At 50.8% G+C, this 23,477-nt stretch overlaps 1 protein-coding gene across 1 annotated transcript in view; it reads right to left on the bottom strand.

Moving 5' to 3' along the window:
- DOC2B (double C2 domain beta) overlaps positions 1–23,477 on the bottom strand; it is a 142,114-nt gene that overhangs the window by 17,817 nt on the left and 100,820 nt on the right. Inside the window, exons 5-6 of the mRNA XM_030536656.1 lie at positions 15,770–15,896; positions 12,939–13,096 (exon numbers count right to left, since the gene is read on the bottom strand). Of these exons, the coding sequence (XP_030392516.1) occupies positions 12,939–13,096; positions 15,770–15,896 (285 nt within the window). The remainder of the gene's footprint in view (positions 1–12,938; positions 13,097–15,769; positions 15,897–23,477) is intronic.

Genomic DNA, 23,477 nt, shown 5'->3' with positions numbered 1-23,477 from the left:
GTGAGGAGCCATTCTGGAGCCTCTTGGTGGCCCTGTGTTCATCCTTGTGCCCCACTGAAGTGGCACAGGGAGCAATAGGCATCTCAATACCCCCCATTCCCTGTGAGCCCTACCACCTGAGGGATGGGGTGGCCCCCACCAATGAGGCAGCTTTGAAATCTTTACTGAGATCTCCCTGTGGCAACTGAAGGTTGATGCCCACAGGTCTCTGTCTGTGGGGAACTGCAAACCATGAGAAAGAGCAGCCACAGAACGTGCCATGGAGGTGTGGTCCCTGTCTCTGAGATAAGAGGTTTGATAGTGGCTATCTAGTGGATTTACGGTACATCTCTGTTTATCCAAATAGTGTGGGAAACCTGTTTATCGCACGCCCAAGTATCTGAAAGCATTGGACAGGCTGAACTGCCATTTCATTGATACAGAAATAAAGGGAGTAATGCAGACATTTATTTAATACTTTGTGCTGTATTGAAGTGTAAAACACTAACTTCCTTGACACTGTCCTGCCAGTGGTCCTGTTGTTGCTGAAATGGGACAGGTCTCAGGGCTTGTCTGCACTTACAGCAGAAATAATAACAGCTCCCACCTCCGCATGCAGCACTGACATCTGGGATGGGGTGGGAAGGAAAAGTCTACATCTTGCCTGGTAAAGCACTGTGCAGACCTGTGCTTAGAAAGCTTCCACAGGCTTGGCCTAACTTGTAGCACTTTTCTGGAGCGAGCCTGCCAGGTACTGGGGGATGGCTGTAGTATTGCTTTTTACTGACCTAATACCCAGCACTAATCACTGCCAGCCAACCCTGCTATTGGACTGGCTAATTCTCACACACACTCTCCATGGGGGAAACTAACCCGGAAGAAAAATGTTGGTGGGTTGTTTATTTTGTTGCTTGTCTACATCTCTCACAGGACACGCAAGTCTTGTCTTGCTAGAACTGTCATCTAGTCTGTGTTTGTACAGTGCCTGGCACCATGGGGCCCCCCACCTCCCAGAGGCCTAAACACACTATCAGAATACAGAAAAACAACAACAGAGTCCTGGCCACACCAAGGTACCAGGGCAGGAAGTATTGCATAAAGCAGGCAACACACATGGTACAGCCTGCTCAACCCCATTTATTAGCAACACTCGAAGCTCTGCTTATTTGAAGACAGCCACCCCACCTTGCTAAAGTACAGCATTAATCACACTCGAGAAGAAAAGAGGGAACAGCACGTAATGGCTTCATCTGGACTGTCAGACCTGCACACAGCTGGCCTGGAGAATAAAGCCATTTAATGGGCTAATGGGATCGTGCTGCAGGAAGAGTTCCGGATAGTTAGTGGGCATCCCATCCTCATCTGCCTGCCTTGGAGAGGAACAGCTCTATTTGGAGACATAATGAACTGCTGTGTCTGTAGCTAAGCGACAGCTGGACTCACATGCGCCTGGATTAGACAGGCCTTGCCTACACTGGGACTTTGCCCCCATTACAGGAAAAATCTTTCTAAACCACAATTAGTACCATGGCAACTGACCCTTGATTCTAGCACAGTCACCAGTGCAAATTCTCTACACACAGGGTTTCGGTGGTACAGGTATAGTTAGACTGAAAGCTGTCTGGGGCAGAGACTGCCTCGTTGTCCGGTTTGTCCAGCCCCTAGCATAATGGGACCCTGGTCCATAACTAGGTTTCCTAGGTGCTAGAGCAATAAAACCCTGCCAAACTCCAGTGTAGGCAAGGCCATAGACTGAGACTGCAAACTCACCCCCCATGGACACATCTGATCAGCTCCTTCTGCATTAGCCACTAGGGGAGAAGGAGAGAAGCGTGTGTTCGGATTCTGGCATAACTTTGATAACACTTCTCATTCTGCTACAGGGGATTAGGAGCACAAATCCCCATGGATTTTCATTGGCACGTGGGCTTCTAAATCATGTAGGCACTTCAACTCCCACCTGTAATAAAAATCCCAAGCCCAGGGAATCTGGTGAACTTTGTTTTCCCCTCTCCTCCTTTTAAATAAATTAGCATCCATTAAATGTGAAGGTTAAAAAGAGCAAGAAAAGAGGATTAAATTATACAAGGCAGGTTTGCATGTACATTATTTTGATGCGCTGTAAAATAATCACTGGGGAATAACATGCTTGTAAAGAAATGCAGTCTGCTACCATGATGTCCTCATTTGCATATCTTAATGAGATCAGTTAATTTCAACTATGTGAGGATGGAGTTTCCAAACATAGGCTGGCCAGACTGAACTCAGTTTACATTTTGTTCAGCCCTAGCAGCCATGCCTCTGAATTGGTGCCCACATACTGCTGGTTGAAAAGGTTCTAGAGGGTAAAAGCACAGCCTGCCAGGTTAGCACAGGCACACGCATCATTCTGGGGCGAGGCTTGTCTGCAAGACCTAGAGTGGCACAAGGTAGCAGCTGTCCTGCATTTTGCTATGATAGAAAGAAAGGAGCCAGGCAACGGGGATCACAAATGCAAAACCTAGAAGAAATACAGGAGACTGAGAATGTATGTGACTAGTTAAGAAAGCAGAGAAAGGCAGAAAGTGCATTTGTTTCTTCAAGTGGATGTTCCACAGAGCAGGGAAACAACCACAGGTAGTTTTGGACAGGGTTCTCTCCAGTGACCATGGAATTCGCAAAGTGAATGGGAAAGAATCCAGGGAACAAGTGCCCACAGAGGGCGAGATTTTCAGCTCCCATTTAGGCACCAGAATAAGGAGCCAGATTTGCAGAAGAGCTCAGCACATGGGATGCATGCTGGGTGTGGAATTCTTTAAAAAGCTAGCCAGGAATGTCACAATGGGAGCGGCTGGGTGCTGAGCACTGCTGAGCAGCTGACCCCATCTGTCTATCGGAGGCATTTCTAATGCACCTATCACTGTAGTGGCTAGAACGGAAGCACAACACAAAGGCTCACATTCAGTTGTCTATAAAGGACTCTGCTTTTCACCACTTTGCTCTAAACATTTCACCCCTCATCATCCACCCACCTCCCCTGGGCTAGACTAGATGAGCATGTCTATGTTCCTACTGCGTAAGAACAGCAATACAACATTGAGGGCTGTTTGCTGCTAAGCCAAGCCATGAATAACGGGAACACTGGCTGGGACACAGACAGAGAACGTGTTCTCTTTACTCCTGGCACTGGAACTGTGCTGGTAAAACAAAATGCAGTCACATCGCAACAGCTCTGCCAACATTTACTTCTTTGTCTCCTTCTCCAAACCCCTCTGTCTTTTGCATTTAAACAAAAAGTCCATCCAGAACATATTAGCATTAATTGCTGTGCTGTGAGTTTAGTAACTGACAGACCTGGCAACCAAAGTATTTTACTGAGTCACAGGACAGAGGCCTACACTTATAATCTAGATCAACATAGCTACATCACTCACTAAATGTACACCCTTGAGTGCTGTAGCTACACCAACATAGTCTCATAGTGTAGCTGTAGCCAGAGGCAGTGGGAGCCACTCACAACCCTGCCCTGCCAACACTCCCCAAGGCCCATCTAGAGGGCTCCCTGTAAGGCTGACAGAAGGGAGAGCTCAGTCTCCCTTGGCTCATTCAGCCCTTGGCTTCAGAGGAGACTGTGCAATGGGCTGATTAGTGCAGTTTGTGACAGTGGCAGGATTCTCCACGCTGATTTCACACATACCAGCCAGGCTATGAGGCCTTTTGTATGAGGCTTTTCCCCTAAGTTGGCCATGTTGAGCTATCTCCATCTCACCTCTTCCACTGCTGGTGGGAGAAGGAGATAAGACTGGGATGCCCATCAACGATGATCGTGGGCTGGCACCAGTGTAAATGAACCCCACCTACAAATGACCCTTTGGCTATTCTGTCATTACATTCTCCAAGGGAAAAAAATATTTATTGGGAGAAACATCATCCAGACCCTTGTGTGGGAACAAATCTTACAGGGTGAGTAGATTGGGATGCAAATAAATAGCCCGGTGAATTTCACCTTTATGTCTGCTCATAACAGCTTTTGAACCTTCCTGATTTCTGCATTTGCTGTCATTTGTTTGCCAAGGATTTTCAGCAGACAGGGATCCATTTGTGATTCACCTTTGTGAACACTGGTTTTGGAACTGTCACCAGCAGTAAGAGCAACAAATGGTGGAGAAATGGAAATCCAAACACTAACAGGGCTAGGAAGAAACTCCTTGTAGGCTGGTTATCCCAGAACTGCAGGGTGTCTTTCATCCTCTTCTGAAGCAGCTGGTGCTGACCTCTCTTGGTGCTGGGATAGATAGCTCATTGGTCTGATCCAGTCTGGGAATTCCCATGTGAGTGTCGGTGCTTGTCCAGGCGAATGACTATCTACAGAGTGTAAAGATGAAACTTATAAACTCTCCTGCCTCACAGTCCAAGGGCTCCCATGCGATCTGACAAACCCTCCTCCCCCCTGCTCTTAGGATGTATCACTCACTTCATACCTGCTTTTCCATCTGTTTTCCCATCACTCTTGGAAACAATTATCTTTGTCCAAGCAGCACTTGATCTATGCACAGAGTTCCCCTTTCTGTTGTCTCCATGTAGACACAAGAGCACTCAGAACCATGCACAGAATGAAAGCTGCCAAGGCCGACCGATCCCACAGGAAGGTAGTCAAGGAGACTCATTGGTGTTATTGTCCATCTCAAGCCCACACAACACGTCACCAGCAAAGGTAGAACGACAGCTTCTCTCTGGCTGATAGGCTGTAAATGCTTCCTTGTCCTGCAGGAGTATTCGTGCCCTGGTGAACAGGAGCGCCATCCGCTATATGAGATTAAGAGCCTCAGGCCTGGTCTACACTACGCGTTTATATCAACTTTAGCAGCGTTAAACCAATTTAACACTGCACCCATCCACACAACGAGGCCCTTTATATCGATATAAAGGGCTCTTTAAACCGGTTTCTGTACTCCTCCCCGACAAGAGGAGTAGCGCTGAAATCGGTATTACCATATCGGATTAGGGTTAGTGTGACCGCAAATCGACGGTATTGGCCTCCGGGCGGTATCCCAAAGTGCATCACTGTGACCACTCTGGAAAGCTATCTGAACTCGGATGCCCTGGCCAGGTAGACAGGAAAAGCCCCGCGAACTTTTGAATTTCATTTCCTGTTTGCCCAGCGTGGAGCTCTGATCAGCACGGGTGGCAATGCAGTCCCAAATCCAAAAAGAGCTCCAGCATGGATCGTACAGGAGATACTGGATCTGATTGCTGTATGGGGAGACAAATCTGTTCTATCAGAGCTCCGTTACAGAAGATGAAATGCCAAAGCATTTGAAAAAAAATCTCCAGGCCATGATACAGAGTCCACAGCACAGTGCTATGTGACAAGCGTAACGGAAAGCCAAGCATCAAATGGACGCTCATGGAGGAAGGGAGGGAGGACTGAGGACTCCAGCTATCCCACAGTCCCCGCAGTCTCCGAAAAGCATTTGCATTCTTGGCTGAGCTCCCAATGCCTGTAGGGTCAAACACATTGTCCGGGGTGGTTCAGGGTATATCTTGTCAATTTACTCCCCCCTACCTCCGTGAAAGAAAAGGGAAAAAATCGTTTCTTGACTTTTTTCAGTGTCACCGTATGTCTACTGCATGCTGCTGGTAAACACGGTGCTGGGGCAATGAACAGCAGCATCCTCTCCCCTCCCTTCCCCGGTGGCAGACGGTACAGTGCAGTAGGACTGGTAACCATCCTCGTCATCAGCCTGTGAGTGCTCCTGGCTGGCCTCAGGTGAGGTCGGCCGGGGGCGCCTGGGTAAAAATAGGAATGACTCCCGGTTATTCCCGGCAGATAGTACAGAATGGCTGGTAACCGTCCTCATCATAGCAACTGGGGGCTGAACTCCATCAGCCCCCCCCCCTTTCATATCTAAAGAAAAGATTCTGTACTGCCTGGACAATCATAGCAGCTGGAGGCTGCCTCCCCCTCATTTTATCTCACTAAAAAGTCAGTGTTTCTTATTCCTGCATTCTTTATTACTTCATCACACAAATGGGAGGACCCTGCAATGGTAGCCCAGAAGGGCTGGGGGAAGAGGGAAGCAACGGATGGAGTTGTTGCAGGGACACTCCCTAGAATGGCATGTAGCTCATCATTTCTGTGGGATCTGACACGGAGTGGCTGTGCTCTCTGGTTCTCTGATACACTGGTTCTCACTTGCCCCATATTCTAGGCAGGACTGACTCTATTTTTAGATACAACATAAAGGAGGGAATGACCCCGGGGGGTCATTCCCATTTTTGTCTTTGCGCCCCCAGCCGACCTCAGCGAAGGTCAGCCAGGAGCACCCATGACAGCAACAGACGGTACAGAATGAATGATAACCATCATCTCATCGCCAATTTACACTGGCACGGCAGACGGTACAGAACGACTGGTAACCATCTCTGCTACCTTGCAAAGGCAAATGAATGCTGCTGTGTAGCACTGCAGTACCGCCTCTGTCAGTGGCATCCAGTACATATACGGTGACAGTGACAAAAGGCAAAACGGTTGCCATGCTATGGCATCTGCCAGGGCAATCCAGGGAGAAAGGGCGCAAAATGATTGTCTGCCGTTGCTTTCCCGGAGGAAGGAATGGGTGATGACATTTACCCAGAATCACCCGCGACACTGTTTTTGCACCATCATGCATTGGGATCTCAATCCAGAATTCCAGTGGGGGGGGGGGGACTGAGGGAACTATGGGATAGCTACGGGATAGCTACCCACAGTGCAACTCTCCAGAAATCGACGCTAGCCTCGGTACATGGATGCACACCACCGAATTAATGTGCTTAGTGTGGCCGCGTGCACTCGACTTTATACAATCTGTTTTACAAAACCAGTTTATGTAAAATCGGAATAATCCTGTAGTGTAGACGAACCCTCAGAAAGCTATTGTTCTTGTTAGACCGTAGCTGTGGGGTATTCCCCACCAATATCATAGTCATAGTGATAGGGTGGCAGATTTCTAAAACAACTGTTTTCTTTGTATTCCTTTAGCCTCTTCCGCCCTGAGGCTGGGATCTCCAGGTACTGAGCATAAATTCACAGACTGAACTTTCCAAACCAGCTATAGGGTTTGGTCCCCTAGTTCCTCTTAATTTCCTATGAGAATTGGATGCACAACTCCAACAGATGGATTTGAAAAATTTCAGCCTTAGATGTTAAGGCCAAATGGGGCATCACACAGGCCAGAGACCCTCACCTAGTGATTCCAAACTCTCCTGCAATAATTAACCCGTGCAGCTCCATGTGAGACAGACAAGCATCATCCCCTATTTTATGGGTCTCTCTTCCTTTCAGAGTGGAAACATCAGTCGCTGTTAGAAAGCCATCCTGCTTACCCCGCCCCAGAATGCATTCCTTAAGGGATAAACCAGGGCGACTGGATTGATGGGGGCCTATCAGTTGGCAACCCCACTGAGAAAGGTCGCCAGGCAAGTGTTTGCAGTGCAAATGGCGAGATGACCAACAGGTATTCCCATGTCATTAGAAGTGGTTAGGCTGCTCTCAGGTTGCATCAGTGCCTGTACAGAGCCATTATGGAGATTGGTTTTGCTACTACCATATAATTGTCTCTCAAAATGTCATTACAACTGAGCACCGTGCATTGGAGGGGGCTGATCACATATGGTGAGAGCTACAGTGTTAGGTTGCACAGCACTACCCAGCTCCCGTTATTAATATGATGGTAGCACTAAAGGTCACAATTAGAGATGGAGGCCCCGTTGTGCTGAGCACGCTAGAGACAGCCCCAGCCCTGCCCAGCTTACTGTACATACACACAGAGATGTAACCCCCAGTCACCGTTCACAAACTAGGATAGGGTCTGCACAGCTCTAGTGCTAGCCTGGCTCTTTAGCTCAAGCTGTAGTCTCATGAGTTTAGCACTGGCCCCTCGCTCAGTCTCTGGTGTTGGACAAGATGGTGGCTGTCACAGAGCCATCCACCCCAAGCCAGCACTCCACGGACAGCATGCCTGGGGTTGGGGTCCCCCAGACCCTGGCCTGGGCCTTTTTATTTTTCGTTTTGATTATGGTTTGCAGAATCCCTTTGGCAGGAAGGAAATTAAAGCCGATCCTGTGCTAACGCTGAATGCTGCACCTGCTCTCTGACACAGCAAGAGAGAAAGAAGCATCTCAATTCACATCTCTGTAAATTTAGCCACGTTGAGTTTATGGTGCACAAATGGTTTGTACCTTCTCCAGACATTACCGGGCTGGTTTCCCTGGGGGAGAGCCTTTGGTTTCCCTATTTTTTGTAAACTATTCCCCAAGGAGGATAATGACCACTGGGGAATTCACATAAAAGGCTCTTGCAGGCCCTCTGTCACCCTATAAGCATGGAGTGGAATAGCAATGAGGTCAGGGAGTGCATGTGGGTGTATTCCGACTCCGTTCAAACAGACCATTTCTCCAGGGGCGGGGGAGCTGCATTCCAGCCTTTACACATTAGTCTTTCACAGGGCAAGAAGCTGGGTCCGCCTTTACTGAATAACAGCTCTTTCCCAACAAACGATCACAGGCTCTCAAGGTGCAAGACAAAAAGGAAATGTGCCAACAGGCCAGCCCAAGAGCGAGGTGCAAGTAAGTCTGGTGCCTCCCACAGATCACAACCACCTGCTTCTCTGTTCAGGAAACTGGTGAGTTGATGCCTTATATAGTATTTTGCAAACCTCAACACTGGCATACACAGGAATCATTTCATGCACTGGCTGAAATGCAGCCACCTCTGGAGTGAAACACACCAGCTGCTAAGTAGTGCAGCTCCGATAAGGACAGGAAGCCTCCGTGTAACTGACCTGAAACGGGTGGGCAGGTAGGCAGAATGTAATTACCCAGTTTGGGACTGAGCCATAGATTCTGGGGTGAGCACACCTGCTCTTGGGGCCCCGCCTCTAACACACCACACGTTCAGCAGCACAGTGCGCCCTGCTCCTCTTGGGTGTCCATGCACCCCTGAAGGGCAAGGTCTCGGGGGGGGGGGTACAGGCAGGTGTAGTATTAAGGACCAAATAGGCACAGTTCAAGCTAGGAGGAAGTTGACGTCTCAGCCGTGCTGTATTTCTGACATGAGCAGATCCTGGGCTGGAGCAGCAATAGCAGCTACCTGCTGTTTACAGGTCAGCGGATCCAATTATTGCTTAAGTGGTGGGACAGAGCTGGATGGGGGGCAGGAGGATCATTCTGAACTGGGGAACCACTCACCGCCTGCCCATGACCCATGGCAGGGAGGGTGGGGGAGATCACAGGGATACGGGGCTTTTGGCTTTTTCAGCCTGGCTGATGATCTCAGGCCACTTGCCATCCCCGACCTGTCTCTGCACATGGACCACCCTGAACTGGCACTGGACAGCACACACTATTGCACCAGTGGCTGCAGGCTTCTTGCATCACGCCCAGCGCAGCCTGAAACACGCACGACTCCTTGGTTTGCTATGGGTGAGACTTTCAAAGGGGCTGGGGATGCCCAGTGCCCACTGAGATCTAACAGGAATCGGATGTCTGAAACTACCGCTGCTCGGAAAATCTCGGCCTGTTTCTACAGAGGCCTCCCCTGTGCTAGGTGCTGCACAAACACATCCCTGCCATGGGAGGCGTCCAAGGCAACAGAGAAGACAGAAGAGGTGGGTGAGAGGATCAGGCTGGGGGCAGACAGGACAAAGGAGCAGCAGGAACCGGAGGCTGTAGAAGAGACCAGCCGTGTGTACAGTTCACAGATGCCGAGTCGCAAGCAAAGAAATCACTGCTTCGCCTCCAGCTTCCCTTTAGCCAGTGCTGTCCTGATTACGTACAATCACCAGCTGCTCCCTTAGCCCTGCATCACTGAGGGGAGTGCCCTGCAGGTCACTGGCCTGGGGCCCTGGAGGAAAGAGGAAGGAAACTGAGCAGGAGCCAAAATCGTAAACCAGAAAGGAGGCACCTGCCTGTGACGGGACGGCTGAGTTCTTACTTGGAACCAGCAGCTAAAAGGCTCCATGTCCGGCTCCCAGTCCCTCTAACGCCTGCCCAGACCCCGAGGTAAGATTCACTCTAACATCAGGGCTTCAGTATCACACCCAGTTCGCTCCCAGTTCACAACCACAGGGTGTGTCCTGGCCCCAGCCTTGTCCTTAGCAGATACTTCGGCACATCACACAGCCTCCCCATCCCTGGCCACACATGGGGAAGTTTGTGCTCAGGGCTGGGACAGCAATGGGGTGGAGGTTAGGAGGGAGGTGCTTTGGCAGAGCTGCGAGGGTGTTTGGCAGGGATCCCAGGAGTGCCTGCAGGACACAACTGAGGAGCATTGGCAAAGGTACGGGTGCAGGGGAGAGCCCAGGGCTGGAACAGCCGGGGGGCTGCTGGTCAGGAGTGAAGAATGTTCAGGGGGATAAGTTTGCTGCGTTGTGTCTGGTTCCATTCGCTGCTGTCTCCCTTTCACCCCCAACTCAAAACCAGCCTGCTGCATAGCACGTGCTATGCTTTAAAATCTATGTATGGGAAAGAACTGGCCTGATTTATTCTTTGGACTGAATCTTTCCAGGCTTCCCCGGCACAGGGAAATGAGCTCGTATTATGCAAACTATCAGGTTTGCTGAATTAATTAGGGCCCTAATCAAGATCTCAATTATTCCCCCAAACTCTCCCCTCCCTTCTCAACAGCCGGAGGCCTCTGATACGAAAGAGAGGGAGGAAATCGCAGTGCTGGGGCTTCACAAACATACACCCCCCCCCCCACTGCCACTGGATCACTGCAGCTGCTTGTAGCTGTCAGCCACCATGGGGTGATGATGGGAAGCCTCCCAGCCAAACAGCAGTGCCAGGCAGACCCCTGGGGTGGGGGATCTGTTGCCCCTGGAGATAATTACCCCCAGCTTTGCTGACAGTCTCACGCAGCTTCTGAATCAGACTCCCCGGACCCCTGCTGCTCCAGGAATTGGACAGAACAAATGAAAGGGAAGCTGCGACTCATTATTCCACTGCAGGGCATTAATGAGGGAGCCAGATTGGAGCGATGCAAAGCCAGACCCTCCGCGACCTTTCCTGGGCACCACGTGCTGTTTGGGAGTGGGGATGGGGCACTCCATGCACATGGTTTTGCTAACCATCCTCCCAATTGTTCAGGCTCCATTCACCCAGCAGCTCCTCTGGCGCTTTTACCGTGCACGGACTGCGCACTCTCCTCAGTGACCAGATTCTGCTGCCTCCCTAACCCCTTCAGCACCACAGCGTGTCAGCATTCCCATTCCGAGATCCCCTCGCCCACGCAGTGCTTGGTTCCTCTGCTAATGGACCACGCTGTGGTTTGGGAAGCACGAGTCCTAGCAGGTTTACGTTAACATGCCCTAGTAGTGCAGGTGCTTGGCCAGGTAAGTAGCACATAGACAAACATGCCTGCTTATTCTTCTCCAGGACGAGGAACCTGGCAGCATGAATGGCGCTTTTCTCTGCCATAGCACCTTTGACACACGGATCTCCAAGAGCTACACGCTGCTACACCCTACGCTGCTTCTCTGAGGGAGGTGAACGAAGCCACCCCCCTTTTTCAAGGCCACACAGGTGAGTCAAAGGCAGAGCTAGGAACAGAACCTGGGAAATTCTGACTCCCAGTCCCCTGCTCTAATCCTCTAGGCCTCCAGAGCGTGTGCCAAGGTGCCTGATCTGACCACACGTGTGCCCTTGGATCACTCAAGCGCTCACCGGTGTGAATGCATCAGAAGGCAGAGCATGCAGGGTGGGGACAGTCTCCTGTAGGCTATTCAGGCTCCTCTCTAGGGGTTAAATCTTCCTGTCTCATGACATGGGCATCAGCCCTGCATAATGTTTTCTGATGGCCTTGCATAATGACTTAACTGTGCACAATTCAATCATTACATTAGGTTGCAAGGAAAGTCACTGGATCATGTCAGAAGCAATTGCCTTATCACTGTCCCCACACTGGTGACTAGAATCACATGTGGCCACCCGCTTTATGGGACAGCCACCCCACCTCATCTGTTATTGCAGCTTTACGACTCAAATAACGAGGCGGCTCTGGCTTGCCAGAACCAGAGGATGTTGCTGGCTGCAGGTGGCACCCAGCTGCGTCTGCGGAACGTGCCGTTATGCCTCTGCCCTTTCAAGTGGCTATTTCCCTGCAGCCCCATTGTCTTGCAGCTGTAGCCAGGCAGCTGGGATTTCACAAGAGCTTCTGAAAAACCCCCATGCTGCCTGTCACCATATTTAGGCCTTTAAAATACCTGTAAAAATCTGATCCTAGGAGACTTGGCACCCAAATCCCACTAGCACCCAACAGACACTGGGCTCCCTGTAACCAAGTGGGCTGTAGCCCACAAAAGCTTATGCTCAAACAAATGTGTTAGTCTCTAAGGTGCCACAAGTACTCCTGTTCTTGGAACACATGGGAAGCCTTTTCCGGCTGAGGGTGGGGGAGGGGAGCAGTTTATTCCAAAGTCCTGGTCAGGGATATGGAAGGGACAATCAGGACCTTGTCCAGTTGCCAAGATTTTGCCTGCTTGCGATACACCAGCCAGGCCACACGTCCAGCGGTCTCCTCCTCACTGGGCAGGCTCCCGGGCCTGCGCTATGCAGGAGGTCTGACCAGCTGATCGTAATGGCTTCTTCTGGCCTTAGAACTGAGGAATCATTAGGAGCTGGGCACCTCTGGCTCTTGTGACAATCCCAGTCCCAGTGTGCTATCCAGCCAGGCCAGGGGTGGCTAACACCACCCTCCACTCTGCCAGCTTTGCTGGCACGCGCTGAGTCAGGAGATAGGGCATCTTCTTCTGGTCCCAGCACATAGCCCCATGGTCAGGTTAGTTCAAGGGTACCTTCTCCCCACGCCAGCTCTGCACGGGAGGGGGGCCGGAATCCCACCCCCAACAAACGAAGCCAGAAGCAAGCTCTGGCCCTTCCGCCTGGTCGCTGGAGCAGATAGGCCCCCTCCACGTTCAAATCGCACGTCACTTACTTACGTTTTCACGTAGGGGTCGGAGTAGCCATTGGCATCCATGGCAGCCAGGTGTGCACAGCGGATGATGCCGACCAAGAGGCCTTGCTTCTGGGAGCTGTACTTGAGGGAGATGAGGATGCGGCCGCGCTCCTCCAGGGACTTGTCTTCTGTTTTATCTATCTGGGGGAGTTGGGGGAAGAGAAACAAGCACAACTCAGTGAGCTGTTTGTTCCACCCACCACGAAACGTCCCATTGCCACCTGGAACATTTTCAATATTTTTTTAATATTTAAAAAATAAAAGGAAAGAAAACTTCAAAATGACTTTTTGTTTCGAATGAGACAATTGAAACAGTTGGATTTTTTCAGATTTTTTTCCAACTGAAGCAATCTGGCGAAACGGACACAGATTCACACAGTGTTTCGGGATCACCGCAGCTGCATTTTTCACCAGAAACCCAGCTCTAGTCTTCAGCTACCTTGTCTGGGCTGCCCGCTGCATCTGATGGCCCCGGGCAGTGCAGCGACACCAATTACACCTGCTGCAGACAGAGTTCCCTGCGACTCTTTGCTTACAGCCTGGGTTCCGAAAGCTGCTAATACCATTGTTCCATGGGCTGGAAGTCAGGGGCTGCATGGGAGGGAAGACTCCTGGGCCCAGAGCCAAAGCGCAGCGCTCACCTGAGGTGACAAATCACTGCCCAAATCACTGATCAGGGCAGTTCAGCCCTGTTTGTTATTGCCAGGCCCTGCTTGCAAGCCGGGATTAGAATCAGCCCAAATGATACCTAATGGCACATCTAAGGAGGTGTCAGATTCAGTCACGGTGCCTCTCCCACGCACTCTCGGGCAAGGATTTCCTGGGAAAGGGAATCTGGAGATGACTCTCCCCCAAGACAAGCAATGTGGGGCCTGGGCATGCCGAGGCTGCTGGAGCACAAAGGGGATGTGCATGGTACCCTGGGATGACCAAGGACGGGGCGGGATTGAATGCAACCCTGCACCAGGGCCTGACTTTGCTCTTGTTCAGCCTGGGATAACTGGGTATCTCCCGTTTTAAATGGGTGTGACTGGGGGCACGAGGGAAACTGGACCTAGGGAATTTAATGATCCAATCATCAGATGGATTGGGAGGTGGACGGCCAAGGTTTCCAGCTGCCTAAGGACTTGGAAGCATTACTAGGAAGTGGGTGGTTTGGAAAGGCTCAGCCTGCCGGCAGCCTGCTTGCTCCAGCCCCATCAGAGTCAATAGCCAAACTGGCTTCAGTGGCCTGGATTTCACTGCAGGGGTCTGACGTGAGCAAGCGAGTAGCAGGAGATGCTCAGTGGAAGCCAATGCTGCCATTGGGGGGTAGGACAGCTGAGGTGGCTGCACACCCCCGTGTACCGACATCCTTCACGGACCACTCGCTGCTGAGCTTGCACTCCAAGGAAACACACAGCTCTCTCTATGCACCTGCCTGGACACCCCAGCAGGACTAGAGACTGTGGTCATCTGCAACCACTCCCCTGGCACGAGACCGGACGTCTACCAGGAGACCCAGGAGCCAATAAGCCTTGCTGGGCTGATTGGCAGGAGAAAGCGATTGGCTGGCTGTCAGGGCTGCTTAAGGGGAAGAAACGGATGGATGGTTTTAAAGGACAACAGCATCTGTGAACTGTGTGACTTCCCCAGGAACTGATCCGCACTGATAGAGGAGTTCCAGCCCAAGGAAACATCCTGCAGCTCTGCTCCTCTTATCCAAAAGGTGCTAGTGTGAGCAATTAGCCTGGACACCGCGATTAGCCTGGCAGGATGAACTCTCCTCCTCACACCCTTCCACATGAAGAGTGGGATGAGCTGCAAACACGGGCAGCTCCAGGCCAAGCACGCCAAGCGTGTGCTTGGGGCGGCAAGCCACTGGGGGCGCCCTGCCGGTCGCCGCAAGAGCGGCAGGCAGGCTGCCTTCGGCGACGTGCCTGCAGAGGGTCTGCTGGTCCCGCGGCTTCGTCGGACCTCCCGCAGACCAGCGGACCCTCCGCAGGCAAGCCGCCGAAGGCAGCCTGCCTGCCATGCTTGGGGTGGCAAAAGTCATAGAGCCACCCCTGGCTGCAAAGCCGGCATTTCTAGGTGATCAGAGTTTAGCATTTTGTTTATCCTACTGTAACAAACCTCACTTCCATTGCACACCATGCAACACAGGACTGCACGCGAACAGACCCCCTCAGGTGCACACACTCCAAAAGCACAGATCCCTGCCACACGAACTAAAGAAGAATCTCCATTAGCAGTACAGGGCTATGGCACATGGTCAAGCCATTCTGATTCTATTCAACAGAGGGCAGCGGTGGCACACCCTAGCCAGCTCATGACCACACCTATGGAAGTTCTCCTCCAAGGCTAAATCAGCTATGCTCTAGAGCCATCCCATCAAACCACGCTGCGCTGCACTAACACGCGAGCTGGACCCTCTCTCCTCTCGGTACTGTGGAGGGCTGCTGGCTTTGCATCTTTTCTCTCTGGCTGGTCCAAGTCCCTCTAGGCCTCCTCAGCCTGTCAGCTGCCACGGGGGAGAGGAGCGTGTCCCCAGTCAGGCTGTCGCTGCTGGCCCCTTTGCAGCGTTGAGGCTCAACAGCAGGTCTGCTGTTGGCATGTGGCCAAGCATGAGCACTTAGAGGCAGAACTCCCAACGGCCCGAGGGGGCACTCCCTCCACACCCATTTGGGGAGAGGGGCTCTCAAAGTACCCCCTAAGCAGCAGAGGAAGGGCTAAGAAGTGAAAAAGAGACAAGGACGCCGAAGGCAGAGCCAATCAGTCAGAGCTAGATTCTACCCCGCTCCCAGTCACCCATCCCAGAGCCCTGCCCTCACTCACCGGCAGCTGCTTTTCCAGGCAGATGCTGAAGGTTTTGGTTTGGTTGGGCTTTAGCTTCTTCAATGGGATTCTCGTCTCCCCGATGAACTCATTGTGGCGGAACTTGTCTTCGTCGCAGACGGAAATTCTGTAACACACACGGGGAAGAGGGGGAATCAGTCTCAAGACAGGCTGGCAAAAGAGGAGGGGCCAATCTGTATTTCCTGCTAACTGGGGGGGTGAACTGAGTGCCACATTCAAACCCTCTGCTCCTCCTAGACCCAGTATGGCATGGGCAGCTGCAGAACAAGCTTCCTCCATGATGCCCCCCATGGGCAAAGGGAAAGCAGAGCTCTGATGCCAAGGCCTATCCAAACGCTGGCTTTTCAAGTAGAATTGCCTGACAAAGGGGTCCAGTTAGTGCCCTGTGGCCATGGGGAAAATACAGTCCTAATTCACCACCGAGAGACCTAATTCACCAGTTCTCCCGGGCTAAGCCTTCAAAGCACGGCCCAGAGACTGAAATGAGCGACCCTCCACCCCAAGATGAGTCAGCTCCTTCCCTAAGGGCTATGCGGGCACTGTCAGAAACGGGATGTCTCAGAGGTTTAGCATTTCTCAGTGCAGTAAGTATGGGAAGCTGTCATAGTGCTCCAAAGAAGAGGGCCCATACCTGACTCCTCCCCATCAGAAAGAGAGGGGAAGCAGAGCAGCCATAGGTGCATATTCAAATATCATCGAAGTGCATTTCCTGAAGGATCCCAGACCACTTTACCACCATTCAAATGAAGCCACCTCTGGTTTAAGGGCATGAGCTGATGTACAGCAGTGGAAGGGGTGAGACGACGTCAGCTGAAGTCATGGGGCAAACTGAGTCCTGGCAGCAGCACCTCTGGATCTGTCACACTCTCGCAGTCAGAGCAGGGAAGGCCTCGGGGTTTAAACATGAGCTTCCACGCACACAGTGAACCTAGTGTATCCACCTTGGACGGAAAGGTGCAGTCGATGCTGCTGCACTGGACTCTGGCTGCAGCTATGTTGACTCTGATGGTCACACTGCTAAGCCACCCCCTACGGCTTCCTGCCAGTTCTTGACTTTTGGAATTTCACTCTGCTTGGATGGGGAAACAAGGCTGGTCAGTTTCATTCTCTGGCTCCTGTGGCCTAGAACAAACCTAAGGGGTGTTGGGAGAACAGGAGCACAGATTGGGGTGGGATTGGGGAGTTGTCCAAGGAGCGCCAGGGAATGAGAGCATAGTTTGCATTAAACACTGTACAGAACACAAAACGACAACAACAAAACCTCTGGTGATGAACTCTTCCCTTCCCCTCTTCTCTGCTTAACACAAGTCCTTCTGCCGAAGCCCCAAACTAACCAAATGCTGCCCTGGCAAACTTTTCACTGCAAATTTTTAACTCAGACAAGTAAAAGGAGCAAAGAGAGGCATCTCCAGGCTGGAATCTCACTCCCCTGCCACATGCTCTCAATGCTGGAAAGTTAAAGCAGCTGAGACTGTCACCTTGCATGTTGTTCCTCTGCAGCGCTGCTTTTAAACACTTAACAAGACCCCAGATTAGCTAGAAATAGCTCAGCAGGCTGACCAGGGGAGATGCTGCAGATACAGCTCCAGGTGGGGGCTTCAGGGCACCAAGCCCTGTACCTGACAGATGGAGTTAGAGTGTGCTCACAGCTCATTTCCTGAGAATAGCATCAAGAGAACAGCCTGCAGATCTCAAACAATACATGCTGGAGGAGGCTGGCTGGTGCTGGTGATCAAAGCAGGCGTGGGACTCACGCTCGCCCTTGCGTGTGCCAGTTTGCACCCGAGCAGGAAATGGAATAAGACCCCCACCTCAGCCCCCCTTGTTAGCAATGAAACACTAACGCATGCAACTCTGCTGCTTGCAGAGAACAATATAATCCGGCCAGCTCTCACTCACACATGCACGCACACACAGCCCTACCTCAGGGCAGAGGGCACTGGCTCGCTGCCTCCCCCTTTCATATTGATGGCTCATTCAATAAGCCTGGCCAATTCAATTCGATCCCCTTTTCATTTTCTGACAGCTGCAGAGCATTCACCATTCTGGTCAGGGTTGATCACTAAGTTTAAAATTACACATTAACTTGTTCCGATATTGCCTATAAGGCCAAAGCCAGACACAGCCGCGGGTGGCTTGGAGTGACAGAAAATCCACACCTACATTTCTGAGGCGTCTTATCAATACCCAGAGAGATGCACGGCAGAGGGGTTCTTCCACTGCCTGAGATAGACACATGACAGCTGCCTACTCCTGCACTGACACATAGGCTTCTGCAGGAGGCATGCTCGTTCACAGAAAATTACTGGCCTGATCCTGAGCATTTCCACTGAAGTCAGCAGGAGTTGCAGGGTCAGGCCATAGAGCGGCAGGAAGCACTGCAGAGAAAATGGAGTTTGGGCTCCTGGATTCTAATCTTATCTCTGCTACCATTAGCTGTATGACCTTGGGCAAGTCATTTAACTTCATGCTCACCTAATGCTTGAGGCCAGGCTTGTAGAGTGTTCTGAGATCTATAAATGAAAAGCACCATAAAGTGCCAATTTATTCTTATTAATATTTACCAATTTGCATTACAGTAGCACCTAGAAGGACCCAACTGAGATCGGGGCCTCACTAGTCTGGGTGCTGCACAAGCCTATAGGGAGAGACAGTCCCTGCCCCAAAGAGCTGCCAGTCTACCCTAAATAGACACAACAGCCAAGGATGGGGGGTTGGGGGGCGGGATGTGTTACTATCCCTGTGTGACAGGTGGGGAGCTGAGGCACAGAGAGACTTAGTGGGATTTCCAAACACACTCCAAGTTGGTCTAACTCTGAGTGCATCTGAAAACTCTGACCCTAAGTGACTTGCCCAGAATCACCCAGCAGCGAGTCGGCGGCAGGGCTGGAACGGAGCCATGACAGCCAGAATCCCAGCCAGCAACTCAGCCAGAGGTAGCTGTGGTTGTATTTGTGGCAGTAGCATTTCACATACTGATAGACTCCAAGGCCAGAAGGGATCACTGTGATCACCGAGTCTGACCCCCCTCTATGGCACAGGCCAGAGAACCAGCCCCCCAGGATAATCCCTAGAGCAGATCGGTTAGAAAAACAATGGAGAATCTACCATCACCCTTGGTAAGTTGTTCCAATGGTTAATTACCCTCAGTGTCAAAAATCTACACTTTATTTTCAGTTGTATTTTGGTCCCCTTCAGATAAGATTCCTCTTGGGGAGAGGCTGATCCCTAAAGATCGCAAAGCACTATTTGCAAAAATAAGGCACTAATAGATTATTTGCGCCTCAGAACAGAGACCACCTCTGTTTGCACAGTGGCTCATGCAATGGAGTCCTGGCCCATGACGCGGCCCCTAAGCACGACCACCGTACAAATAATAAAACAACAACACTGGTGAGGTATACTCCCATTTCAGTTCTGGTACATTATATTCTGCCTAGCTCAATCCTCTTGCCGTTTCATTTGGGTGAAGGATTCTGCTTCTCTTTCTGTGGCAAACTGGTGCTGTCCTGCACCTCAGTGGTACCTGTATCTCAGCTGGTGTTTGAAGAGATCCTAGTGTACAATTTATACTGCAGTTTATAGGGTGCCATATAAATTCCTATTTCTTAAAGTTTCCTTGGCTCCAAGTTGAAAGAAATAATAAATATTGAGGGAAAAATCCATCTGTAGCCAGAGCACTTTAATTTTTGTGTATAAGATAAGTTATCATGTGGATTTTATTAGAATTTTAGAGCCCAGGAGCAGAAATGGCCACATTAATTTTAATTAAAGAATTCATGCATTCGCCCTTGAAAACTTTCCCAGTTGCCAACGTGCAGCTCCTGGTTGTTGATCTCCAGGTATTTTTTCTTATGGAAACTATCTGGGTGCTAGTGTTTCCCGTGTGCTTTAATCAAGAGCAATGACAACACATTCATTCCAGCAGGTACAGGCAGTGACTGAACTGGAGACGGGACCTGTTCCTAGGTGGCACTGCAGGTGCTTCTAGACCAGCTGACATATCAGTCTGTTCCTTTATCCTTTGCTTTCAGGGTAGAGCAACAAGACTTATGTGGTGTGTTACAGGTGAAAGACAGCACAGGCTAGCAGACAAAGCACTAGACTAGGTCCTGGGTTCTATTCCCAGCACTGCCACTGACCCATTGTGTGATCTTGGGAAAGTCACTTAACCTCACCATGTGTCTGCTTCCTGACACACCCTCTTGTCCTGTCTATTTAAACTGTAAACTCTTTGGGGCAGAACTGCCTCTTACTATATGTATGCACAGCACCTAGCACAATGGGGCCCCAGTCTCTGTGCGGGTCTCTAGCCACTATGGTAATAGAAACAAACAATTTATGGGCCCAATCCTGCAGGCTGGCCCCCTGAAGTGAATGGAACTCCTCACCTGAGTAGGGATTGGGTTCTACATTTCCAAAGTGCTTTAAGAACATAAAACACTGTTCACAATTATTTGCAGCACGCTAGTGCCGAGCAGCCCTGATTCAGATCAGGGCCCCGTTGTGCTGAACACATAGAAATAAAAATGGTTCCTGACCCAGAGGGCTCACAGGCCCCACATCATCCCGAAGTCCCGTCATGGATGCTGGGAACCTGACCTCCCTTTGCACTCAATGTCTCAGCTCCTTGGGGCTGGCACTGCTGTGTGTATGTCGGTCTCTGTCAGCTCCTTGGGGATGGCACTGGTGTCTGTCTGTCTGTCTGGCTTCCAGGAGCTACCACAATTCAGGTAACTCACAATAAACAGGGTAGCCTGTGTCAAGCTGTCCTGCAGACTCAAGAGCATGAGTACCAACCTCAGGGTACACTGCTAAGACCCAGGGCACAATCCCCAAATGGGCTGAGGTCTATACTTAGATTTCATCAACCAAGTATCGAGTGTATATTCCTCAGGCACCATAACAGCCAAACCATGGAGTCACAGACAGCCCCCTTGGATACCCCTATCTGTCTCTTCACCTAGGCAAGACTGTCTTTGTGAGAGACGGGCTTCTACACCATGAATCACAGCAATATTCTGGTTATATCCAGTCTCGAAGGACCAGTCACTCACCCCGGGTCAACTGGACTTTAGATCTCACACCAAAGACAATGCTAGTAGCCAATCCCATAATAAACTATCTACTGATTTATTCATGGGAAAAGGAAGTAAGAGAATTATTTACAAGGTTAAGGCAGGTAAATGCACACACCCAAATGAGTTTAAGTCTTAAGTTTCCAAAGGTAATAGAAGCAAGCTCTAGATGTCCTTTAGGGCTAACGCAAGCTAAGCAATTGAGGATCCCTTGCTTATGCCCAGAAACCCCTTGCCCTCAGAGTCGAACAGCAATGAGATCCAGTTCCTCCTTGTTCCCTCTTCTGCTCTGAACTGCAAACTCAGCTGATGGGAGGAATTAACTTGCAAGACTTATCTTCATGTGTGTGTGGAGGAGGGAGCCGGGTGGAGGGGTGGAGTAACAAGGAAGTATTTTTCCTCTTTAATGTTCCAATCTATTCTGTCTGGCATTGATAGGCCTTCCTTGTCAGGCAGGACACACCACCTTTGGTTGGGGACGAGCATTTCACACGAGTTAATGTCTCTCTCCTGTCTGGTGGCTAACAATGCAAATGCTCAAATATGCCTTACAACATGGGATACAGATGTCGTGAGTGAGACTGATGCAGGCAGCAGCTCACAAGCATTCAGTGCAGTCTAAACGCTAAACATATTCCTATAGTTCTGTTTTAACAATACCAGCACAGAGCCGAGCCAGTCTGGTGCCAGCTCTGTAACCGTCAGTGTTCAATTGAGGCCTGGGGACCTTGACAATGAGCTGCCATCTAGTCTGCCAGCCTCACAGCCTGACCCCCTCCCCTCCTCCCCCCGTACAGAGGCAGCCTCCGAAAGGGCCCGGTTAATGACCCACCGTCTGAGATGCTGAGCATCCACAAGTCCCAGCAAATCAGTGGCAGCTGCAGGTTTGAGAGTCAGGAGACAAGAACCCAATGTAGCTGCCTTTGAAGTGAACAGAAAAATTCCCATTGGCTTCAGTGAGCTTTGGATGGGACCCTCCGAGGTCTGAGTGAGTCACTGGCACAGAGGGACGAGAGCTCAGGTTTTCTGTTGCTGGCGCTAGGCTGAAACACTGTCCCACTGAGGTGCAGAAGTTGCGATATGTGTGCATGGCTTCGGGCACCCAGGCAGGGTAGCTGCAACACATGACGGGCGCTTTTACTGCGGCTCACTGCCTCTCCAGTGCTGCCTTCGGCTGAAATTCAGGGCCTGGGAAGGCAACCGCTGTTTGGATGAGGAATCAGTGAGGCAGAGGCAGGGTATTTCCTCTGTGTGACTTGTGAACATTCTCTGATGACACAAGCTCCTGTTTCCCAGAATGGTACTGGGAAAAGACCTGCCTGCAGACAGCTCCCTTGTGCCGGAGGCTCAGGCCAGGCGCCTTTCTGCCTGTTCCTCACTCTTCTCCAAGGATCCACACAGGCATGGCCCCTCAACAGAGGGCGGCCTACGACAACAGGAGTCCGTCTGTCAGTGTAGGAGCGCTGCCATGCGGACAAAAGCCCTCTCCAGCCCACACAGCTGTGTCTACACTGGGGGATTTGCCGACATAGCCGTGTCGGTTGGGTTTTTCCACATTCCTGATTGACGTGGCTAGGCAATGCAACTTTGAAGTGTAGATCATCAAGCAACAGACACTCAGCAACAGGCACACTCTGTTGCTCACCATCCACATGCCAATTGGGTCCCAGTCCCCTAGTCTGAAATCCAGTAAACCCCATTAGCTATACACTCCCCTCTGGGTCATGTGGCAGGGCGAGGTGGCTCTGGGGTCGGCCCTTTCCTTTGGAGTTGAGTGCTTCAGGCACCTGTTCACTTTAACAATGTTTGCAACCCACTTTGGTTCCAAGACACTTGCCATTAACATCGGGCTTTCATCCCACAGCTTGGCTGCACTGCAGCCCATGCAGACTGTCTGCAGAGCGCATGCACAAAATCCTGACAACATGGCTGGGTTTCTCGCTCCACCCAAGGCATCCTACCTTGGCTGCCAACGCACGTGGACCTTGCTGCTCCTCCCACTCCAGTTTCAGAGCACGCTGTCACTCTGTGTGTAGGCAAAGAGGGACGTGAGCCCTCCCTGTGCATCAAGATGAGAACAAACTCCCGCGTTTCCAAGTCATGGGGATGGCTGATGTGATAAGGCTGTCACATTTATTTTAATTACAGTGGCTCAGAGTTGTTTTCCATGAGGAACTGGGGCCAAAGCCAACATAATTGGAGTAATTTAAATGGTACAACTAGTGCTTCCATGCATGCAGGATACATTTTTTTTTTGTACAGGGAAGAACAATTAAAAAAAAAAAGTGACCGGTCTAAATGATCAAGGCAGCAAGCATGCTAATAAATGTGTATGCTAACAATTCCAGAGCCTGTATTAGCAGCTAATGAAATCACCAGAGATTGATTTAACATACTGGAGTCTATGCTCCACTCCATGCTGGGGAGCAAATTATTAGCAGAATCCAGCACAAACCCAGCAGGGGACAGATTCCCCCCACCTACCCCCTCTACGGTTTCCCATTAAAATAAACTTGAATTTGGATAGAATTTTTCGAGGTTAATGCCAAGGAAAGGACCTCAAAGGATCCCCAAAGAAAATCCCCAAATTAACAAGGGCTGCTTTGCGC

Source organism: Gopherus evgoodei, chromosome 17 (assembly GCF_007399415.2).
Source record: "Gopherus evgoodei ecotype Sinaloan lineage chromosome 17, rGopEvg1_v1.p, whole genome shotgun sequence".
Classification (NCBI taxonomy): Eukaryota; Metazoa; Chordata; order Testudines; family Testudinidae; genus Gopherus; species Gopherus evgoodei.
This window is presented reverse-complemented; position numbering and strand designations above follow the sequence as displayed.